Below are 10420 nucleotides of genomic sequence, written 5' to 3' on the forward strand. Positions count from 1 at the left end.
TCCATTCCAATACTAAGATTATTTCCTTTCAAAAGAGGTATAAATTGTAATTTTCTGATTGCTACTTCAAAAGTTATAGCATTTAATGTATTTTTCCTCCATATTTTCCCATAGCACCAATTTCAAAAAACTTCAAGCGAAGTGGGCGGGGGTCTAAAATTGTCCAAATGATGTGAAATTTGGCATCTGAGCTTACTTTGACATTTGTCACAATATGAGAGGAGGGGCCTTTGAGAATTCAAAAATAATTTTTTTTTGCAATGCCCTAATGACCGTGAACTCCGGTAACATGGAGAAATTCACTCTTTTCTAGCACTAGACCGTACACTGAAAATTAAATGTCAAATTCACGGTCTGCGAAACCATTCAAGAACACTTACGAATCCACGCAATCGAACACGTTAACATATAAATGCTCGATCCCTTGCAATAATGCACAAAGACTAACATTCAATCGCAAACATCTCCACACATCTGCTCCCAAGTTTTCGCAAATACTGATCAACACGGTCACAAGCGCGAGTAATTAACGCTCATTCCCACGGAATCGTGATGTCTGAACCGTACCCTCAATACCATAATTAGAATCACGACCCGCTGCAATTGACCTTTTAAGTAGTATTTTAGTGCGTGACATTTCCCGCTTCATCTGCAATTGTAATGAGTGATTCTGACAGGAGGCCCTTCCGAGAGCCAAGCTCTACAACTCCAGTGGAAAGCTCTAAATAAAAACAAAGTTTAATGCACACAAAGTTTAGTGGGTTTTGAACAACTAATCAAGGTTTTGGAGGTATACTAAATTTTTCAAACATGGCTTTCTACTTCACTCAACCAGACCTACAACCTACATTAGACCACTTGAAGAGCTCAGAATCACTATATCACCGTCACATAATACAGTAAAAAAAATTAAAGATCGATTATAAAAAGCCCAAAAAGCATTTTGTTAACATAGAATGAGAGCAATACTCGTATACTAAAAGTAATGCATTTATTGATTATATTGAGTACGATGAATATTCAATATTAACAGCTCAAGTAGTTTCGACGAATATGAAATGAAAACGTAGGGTAAGGTGCCCATTATATTTTTTTTATTTTTGATTATAGAGGTTTTAAAACCTTAGGATCATTCGCCTCTTTTCGGGTTAAATCTCTTTTAGAAACATCTCTAACCCTATGTGCGGTGTTGGGAATCGAACCCAGGTGTGCAACGTATAAGGCAATCGATTTACCAACTACGCTATGCCCGTCCCCGCTATGCCTATTATGGCAATAAAGCCTATAGTGACCCTATTTCCTATACCCTCCTGGTTTTGAACCAAGCATATGGGATATCGACATAATCTATTTGGCTAAAACAAAAATTAGATCAAGCTATATATTTTATTTGTAGTATAGTGTAGTTTTTTAGAATTATCTACTAATTTAAAAATTTGAATTAAAATAAAATCACCTACTTGAAATATCTGCTAATTCGCCTCATTCACATAGTGAGCCGATACAGGACGTAACGGCGCTTAGCAAAATTAATTACTACTAAAAACTACATTAAACATTGCACTGATACATACATGAGAATCCATTTAAGATTATTTCAGTTTAAAAGCTCTCGTTAAACGCTAGAATAAGTCCATGGGTTTTTGCCTTTCTCAATAGAAAGGTATTGCAATTGCTCTGAAAACCGACTTTTTAAGTGACATATACCATTCTATTCAGTTCGTCGAGTTCGGCAAATGTCTGTGTGTGTATGTATGTGTTTATGTATGTATGTGTGTGTGTATGTGACCAAAAATGTCACTCATTTTTCTCAGAGATGGCTGAACCGATTTTGAAAAACTTAGTCTCAAATGAAAGGTGTAACGTTCCCATAGGCTGCTATTGAATTTCTAATAGATCCGAATTCCGGTTACGGAATTACAGGGTGATGAGTACGAACACGCAGAAAATGTCGATTTTAATAAATTCTGCAATGAATGTATAAAGGTGAAAATTTTTCCAAAATATGACCACAAACTGCTTCGATTTGTAGTATTGTCATTAGCATCCATTCAAAGTCTATTTGGCCACATTGGCCACCATTACATTGGTTTCTCGGAGATGGCTGGACCGATTCGACTAAACTTGGCCTCAAATGAAAGGTATTGCGTCCCCGTAAATGGCTATTTAATTTCATCCCGATCCGACTTCCGGTTCCGGAGTTACAGGTTGTGGCGTGCGATCACATAGCAAATTGTGATTCAAACCGATACTCCGATGAAAGCAAAAAAGGTAAAAATTTCGCTAAAATGTCTCTCAAACAACTTAAATTTGCTGTTCTAGGTCACCGACGGCCAACCAAACTTTCGTTGACTACATTGACCACCATAGACGGTTCCGGAAGTGCCCGGGAAAAGCGGCCATCTTTCAAAATTTACGAACTCACATCAGTTTCCCGAAAATGGTTGGGCCGATTTTCACAAACTTAGTCCAAAATGATAGCTGTAATATCCCCATAAATGTCTATAAAATTTCGTACGGATCGCTTATATGGGTCCGGAAATATAGACTAAATCGTCCGGTCACATATGAAATTCCCATATAAGCCGGAACTCAAATTTTTTTTTCAAAGGGGGGACCTCATGAAATTTCAGAAATCGAATTCGTATTTTTGATGCCAAACATCTTTAAAATGCATGAAACGTCGAGATTTTATGTTATCTCGAAAAAAAATTTTTTTTTATAAAAATCGACTTTTTGGGACTTCGCCGATTTTGCACCTTTTTCAGTTCAATATTACCGTGGCTGTTTTTTCTTTTTCAAAATTTTAGAACTCGAATAATGATTTATTTTCCTGTATATAGTTGCCATGTGATGTATAATAATAAAATGTAATATATGCATTTAAAAACTTTTAATGAATATAAACAACGCACACATTCTCGTGATTCATGATTGAGAAAGGCACAATTGAACCGCTAGGTGGATTAAAATAGGTTTTTTTCAAGTACACTACCACAATCAATACAATCTTTTTGCATCCAGAACACAGGAAAGAATCAGCAGTGTGGCCAAACTAAAACATAAACTTGGTTTGTAACCCAAGTAGCAATTGCAACTTGTTGAAAGTTTTAAATGTTGCACATCTGCTACACAATATTTTTTATTGTTGGATATATTTGAAAAGAATTTCTACGGGTTTTTAAACTGATTGTACAACTATGTAACTATAGAGCAGGCCAATAGTGTTAAGTATGCAAACATCAATAACAGTTATGAAACTAATCAGAAACTTTGCTAACTTGCACAAACAGTCTAACAAGTTGCAAATGCCTCTTTGTTTGCCATTCCACCCTAAAACAGAACTGTCCAACTACCCAATGCTCGACAAATGGCACAGCTATTGTTTTCATTATTTTGCTGCATTTAGGAACATGTTGCACAACATACAAACAAAGTGCGCTTTTTCCATAACATAGTTGTTACCAAGAGAGTTACAAATACTATACAGTAACAAAGCGTGCTACTTGGGAATGCAATTTCATGTATAAGTAATCAATTATTTCAAGTTATTCAACTGATTGCTGGTTGCAGAAATGTTATTTTCATCTGCAAGTAAAATTCGGCTCGAGACAATGCAGTTGTTAGCCTTCGCACGATTGTTTCCTGCGAGCTCAATACTGGGCGCGCTTCTTCTAACAGGTGATGAGGTTCTTTCATGTGCGTGATGTGTACTTTTGTTTTGATCAGCTGAAAAAAGTAGAATGATTTGTTTTACAAATCATGCGAGTGCGCCCATGATCTGGATACCTAGTTAGAATCGATGCAAATGGAATATAATTCATTACGTTTCAACCAGATTGTTTTTCGATTAGGTGAAATTTAGCACACATCCAGGGGGCGATAATTGGATCATTCAGGTGAGAATGGACACACAGAATCGAATATTTATTTTCATTTGTCAAGCACAAATAGAGACTGTCATGTATTAAATAAGCAGTATATAGATGTTTAAGAAACAGTACACTGATACTTTATTCTGAGAAACGTTATAGATAATACAGTTTAAAGAAGTTTAAAAAATAATTAGGCTCTCTTCCTAATAGTGCCAAAATAGGCTCATAACCCTATCTCATATGTAATCGCTATCGAGTTGCAACTCGATTACATGTACAATCTCAGCTTGTAATGAAAACCCAACTGACACCAATTAAAATTTAAATGATTTAGTTAAAGCTATTTTACAATCCTGCCTTCAAACATTTAATTTGATAACATGAAATCAAAGACGGATGTGGGGTGCTATTTGTGCACATAACTAATTTATGGAATTCACGTGTTGAATGAGAAATGACTGTCTTTCAATCTATCAAATTGTAATATTTTGAGTAACGATTTTGATTTAAAAGTTCAGCAATTATCTCAAGTGAACATCATACGTATGTGTAGTTCTAAATAAGTCGATGACATTAACGGTTTCAATTGTTTTCACGTATAATATGGCTGGCTCACAAATATGGTTGCATTTTTAGTGTCCTCCTGGTCGTGGCTTGGGAACCATTCATAAATTACATAACGCAAAAATTGTCCAAAATTGACACCCCCGTCCCCCCATATAACAAATTGTCACAAATTTATTTATACCCCCTCTCAAACAAATTTGTTAAAAAACATTTTTTCTTCAATCAAAATATGTTACGTAACGTTCTAGCTTACTTCTCCTCCCCCATGTCACATTTTGTTATACCCCCTCATCCCTCCCTAAAATCGTTACGTAATTTAGGAATTATCCCTTGCACAATTTTTTCTCACAAAAAGGTATGTAACCCCTAAAGCCCGTGGGGTTGGCGATGAGCTTTGGTTTGGGACTCTTTTAAACTTGGAGTGCTTCATGCCAGGACTTTCGAAGATGACAAAATATCAGAGGGTCTTTGGCAGCCAAAGGACGCATGCTCCGGTTGGCGGATAATAGCTAAGGAAGATGAGTATTAGTGCTGAGCGTACTGTGTGCAATTGCATGTTTCAGTTTGAAGAATGTTTGGGGAACCTGATCAATCTTGCTGATTCGACCGACAGTGGAACGTTTGGACTGGTGACGCGATGCCATGCAGTAGAAAGAACAACAAAATAATTAGGCCTAGTTGATTGTCATTGTTGTCCATTGCTTGAACAAATATTTTATGGACGGAAATTCGCACATAAACTGTAACGATGAAACTACTATAACAATGCCCTAAAATGAATCAAGTTTTGAAAAAAATTTCAGCCCTCGAGGATGAGATGGTCAAAAAGCTGCCAACAAGTTTTAAAATAGTTGTAAAGCTAACATACGCGTTAACATACAAACGCTTCAGCCTTTCGCAATCATTCACGCATACCTACACCCGCAATTATCCAAACATGATAACACCCCTGTGATAAAGTGAACGCTTTAGCACTTATAAATTTACAAACGCAATCTCAAACGTGAACCTACAAACGCCCGTATTTACGCCATCTTGAAGCAGTTACGTCCAGAAGTCTCTACCACGGTCCGTGCGATCATTCAAGGACACACGCGAATATGCGAAAGGCCGCACGGCTATAAGATAGAATTTATCCATGCGAAGTTATCACACCGCTATCACACACGACATACAAACGCCCCGGGCCTTTGCGATGGTACACAAAGACGAACTTGCAATCACGAGCATTCCCGCACATCTACGCCAAAGCTTTCGCAAACACAAAACGCCTCTACGATTTAGTGAACGCTATAGCATTTATGATTCGATTAACGCGGTCTCAAGCGCGAACGCTTAGTCAAGTGGGTGAATTTTCCCAACTCGTCTGCAACTGTAGTGGCTAATTCTGGCAGGGAGCCCTTCCGAGAACCAAGCTCTAAAAAGAACAAAGTTTGATTCATGATGCAAAGTTGGGTTTTCAACAACCAATCAAGGGTTTTGGGGGTATTATTAATTGTTCGAGCGTGGCTTTCTGGCTCAATTCAGACAGAGTTTTATTCGTTTAATTCGAAACATCGACCAACTTGGTACAACGCGCCCCATTTTCCTTTCTGACCATTAGCGTGGGGAATAGTAATTAAAAATAATTATTCCCAAAAACTAGTTATTTTTGTGCGAATTGAAATTTATGCAACTAACTTTGTTGCTATTACTACTGGGAATAAGACAAAAACACATTTCCTAATTAATCCTCTCTGATGAAGGGTATTCCCAACAAAAATGACTGCCGTCTCTCAACTTGCATAACCACAGAAATGAAATGCTTTCATTGCAGTTGCGCTGTAATAAAGTTCATTTTCAACCTCTTGTGTCCTTGTAACACTGCTCTCATTACCACGGCAGTAACCAATTACTACGACTATTAATACCAAATATACAAGCTCCAAAACATCCAATTTAAAACTGAAGAAAATAAAACAACAGGCTACAAGCGCCGCCCGTAGCGTAACCGAAGCGAAGAAAATATCCGCAACGTGACTGTAGCTATACCTCCTGCCTGCATTCATATTACGAACCATTGGAACCAGGAAAAACACGAACAAACAACCTTTGTTACTATTTATGCTTTCGGTTGGCCTTTTAGCCAAAGACAGGGAAGGAGGATTGCATGCATGGTGTGAGAGGTTCCGAGGGTTATCTTTTCTACCAGCAGGAAAAGCGCCCAGTCTCTGCCGAATCGGAAACGAAAGATGAATAGCACAGATGACGACGACCGACCGACAGCAGCTTGAGTTACGATAAAATGGCTCAGCAACGTACAGCTTTTATGCGATGATGTTGACATGACACAGCTCTACTGTTGTTACCTTTGAGGGATTCTAAGAGTAGACAAGGATGCTGGGAAGGTTCGGACGGAAGAAGGGTGGGTCTAAGGGCAGTTGACATTAATATCTTGTGCGAGGGTTCAAGAGACTCAATGTCGAAATAATGGGATTCTATTACACATAATTATCACACTCTTGTACGTACTTAACATATTTTCCTAATTAATGATAGATGAGCTTCAAAGAAACAAGCGTTGCGACCGTTCAGATAAGACACGTTATGAAACATTGTTTAATCTCCTATGCGATATGGATGTATATCGACTTGATTCCTACGGTGTAGCTCCGGAAGCTACTGTCATGTTTCAAAGTTGCTTGTTTCATCACTGTTTCTACTTCCGTTCATTGCCATTACCATCACTGATTTGTTGATACATATTAAAACGGAATTTGAAGTAAAGTCTTCTCATGCTAACCCTGCCGAAATACAACATAAAACAAAAAACTCAAACTAATAATGTATTTTTATTCCTCTTTCAGAACCGAAAACCATGGACCTCTACGAGTTTCTCGTAGAGTCGGAGTTACAGCAGTACTACAATTCGTTAAAGTAAGTTACCACAGTTGACAATACTTCACAACATAGATCAAATCACGCCTCATGTCTTATTTTTCCAGAAACGATCTGAAAATCACCACCATCGTCCACCTCAAGTATGCCACCGACGAGGACCTACGGCAGGTGTGTGGCCTATCTCGGCCGGAAATACGGCGCTTGCGGAAATACTACGAAAAGTATTTCCCCCACGGTTATCTGAACAAGATAAAGCGGTTGCTGCAGGCACCGAAAAAGGACGAGGGAGGCATTGGCGGCAGTCCAGCGTCCAGTGTGGAACCGTTGCGGACGTGTCCTTCGCCGAGTAAGATTCCCAACAACAAGCACATCATCCCGGCGGATGCCATTACCGTGAACAAACAGCTGGGAACGGGAGAGTTTGGGATTGTCCAGCAAGGCGTTTGGACAAACGGAACCGAGCGGATTCAGGTCGCCATTAAGTGTCTGTGCCGAGAGCGGATGCAGTCGAATCCGATGGAGTTTCTGAAGGAGGCAGCTATCATGCATTCAATCGAACATGAGAACATTGTGAGACTGTACGGAGTGGTGCTGGATACAGAGTCGCTAATGCTGGTGACTGAATTGGCTCATTTGAGATCATTGTTGGAATGTCTCAAGGATCCTGGGTTGAGAGTGAGCTTCCTAACGGTTCCAACGCTGTGCGAGTTTGCAGCACAGATTTGCAACGGTATGATGTATTTAGAGAACAAACGACTGATTCATAGAGATTTGGCAGCCCGAAATATCCTAGTTTTTAGTAAGAATAAGGTGAAAATTTCCGACTTTGGTCTGTCGCGGGCGCTAGGCGTTGGCAAGGACTACTATCAGACAAATTTTAACGTGAATCTTAAGCTTCCGATTGCATGGTGCGCTCCCGAATGTATAAACTTCCTTCGATTTACAAATGCCTCGGATGTTTGGGCATACGGTGTGTGTCTGTGGGAAATCTTCTCATACGGATTTCAACCCTGGGCTGCCCTCACCGGCCATCAAATTCTTGAAGCCATAGATGAACCAAACTATCAACGTCTAGAGAAGCCCGAATGCTGCCCGAAAGAATACTACTCACTAATGCTCAAATGCTGGCAACACGATGCTGCTAAACGACCCAAATTCTCCGATGTCTATCTGCTGCTGCCAGATATGAAACCAGAACAGCTGAAAACAATCGTATCCTTTAGCGAACCGAAAAAGGATCATCTCCTCTACCGACAGGGTGAAATCATCACCGTGCTGGACAGAAGCAGCAGCTCACCCTACTGGAAGGGTGTACTGAATTCGGGTAAAACCGGCCTGTTTAATCCGGCCAACACTGTTGCCTATCTGGATAGTCTTCCTTCGTCGATTAACCGCGACAGTTTTAGTAGAACATCGGAGCGAACTAGCAAGCGCAAGATACGGACGGATATGATCTCTCGGCCACAGAACGATCTGAAGCACACCGGCCACGTGGGAATCGATGGGGCGTACTTTGGCGATGTGGGTTTCATGACCAGTCCGCAGAATGTGAGTAAACGGTTGTGTGTTTTAGCCTGGGTGGGGGGTGAGCGAACAGTTGGTCGATTGTCATTTGAAAAAAAATGTTAGGGAGGGGATAGTGTTGCCATATATGACCCTGGACAGGGTATTATAAAAATCTTACGTTTATGTAGGGCTTAATTCGGACCACGCAAATAATCATTGGAAGTAATGACTCCATTTTGACTTACTATTTTACCATCTTGAGATGGCAAAAAGACTATGTCGCAGAAAAGTTATATTAACAATCTTACTTTTTATTGATTCAGTTATTCTGCTTAACAACTTCTGTTATTGATATTCGATAGGTACTATTGAATTAAGGCCTTTATTTTTTTTTCTAAAGTTGCTGTCAATTACTAACGGGTGGAACACAAAACATTCAAATCCAACTTCTTTAAGTTAGGTTTTGTATCCTTTAGCAGATCCATTTTTTTTCCTTTGAGCAAGAATAAAGGCTGCATACTGACATGCCTTTAAATCTAATGCCAAAAGACAACAGTTCGGTTCCCTATACTCGTCAGTTGTGTGTCGGCTTCATTATCGTCAACCTAATATCCATTTGGTATAAACTTTATTTGGCCTAATGTCCTCTTGGTCGAATCTTCCTTGGCGTAGTAACCTTTGACCAGTATCTCCGGTATCGTTGTTTGCTTAGCTTTACGCAAACGACTCAAAATTTGTATACCAGAAGGGTACTGAAAGTATGGTAAAAAGCACCATTTCAACTTTTGTTTGCTCCAGGTGGCACTATAATCGATAAACATCCTTCGAAAAATTAGGGATTGTCTGCTAATAAGAAGATCAAATGACAATCCCTTAAGGTTCAACTGATTGATTTTCATGAAGATTTTGCCAACGGAATTTAAAAAAAATCCTTTTTAGTTTTCAAATATAGTCGCTTTTTCAGGATTTCTCAGAACCTTGAAGAAAAAAAGTTTCAAAAGCGCTCTGAGTGAAAGAGTGGCAGAATTGGCACGTAACATTTTGTTATTCGTAAGCTCGTAGTATTTTCTGAGCATGGAGTCCCGGATGCAAGTGCGAAGAATTACTGAAAACAGGACAGGCGTAGTTTGCTGCAGCCTTTTCCTAATCAGCGAAATATTTTCGTTGTTTTCTACTGCAACTTGAGGCTCGATTGGTCTGCTTTCTTTCGTTCATTCATTCACGTCTATGTCGTCTTAGATACTGAATTCTTGCAGCTTACGGTTAAATGCAGTTATTTGTTTATCGTTTTTACAGTTCGCTATTATAAATCTGTCTGCTACGGCATATATATATATATATATATATATATATATATATATATATATATATATATATATATATATATATATATATATATATATATATATATATATATATATATATATATATATATATATATATATATATATATATATATATATATATATATATATATATATATATATATATATATATATATATATATATATATATATATATATATATATATATATATATATATATATATATATATATATATATATATATATATATATATATATATATATATA

The 10420-nt window shown here is 38.2% G+C and overlaps 1 protein-coding gene across 3 annotated transcripts in view; it reads left to right on the forward strand.

Annotated features, from left to right (window-relative positions):
- Positions 1–10420, forward strand: part of LOC131692785 (activated Cdc42 kinase-like) — a 102850-nt gene that overhangs the window by 39397 nt on the left and 53033 nt on the right. For all 3 annotated transcript variants that reach the window (XM_058980051.1, XM_058980050.1, XM_058980052.1), the window contains exons 2-3: positions 7289–7358; positions 7427–8870. In XM_058980051.1, coding sequence (XP_058836034.1) covers positions 7289–7358; positions 7427–8870 — 1514 coding nt within the window. The remainder of the gene's footprint in view (positions 1–7288; positions 7359–7426; positions 8871–10420) is intronic.

The sequence above is a fragment of the Topomyia yanbarensis genome, chromosome 3 (genome assembly GCF_030247195.1).
Source record: "Topomyia yanbarensis strain Yona2022 chromosome 3, ASM3024719v1, whole genome shotgun sequence".
In the NCBI taxonomy this organism is placed as follows: domain Eukaryota; kingdom Metazoa; phylum Arthropoda; class Insecta; order Diptera; family Culicidae; genus Topomyia; species Topomyia yanbarensis.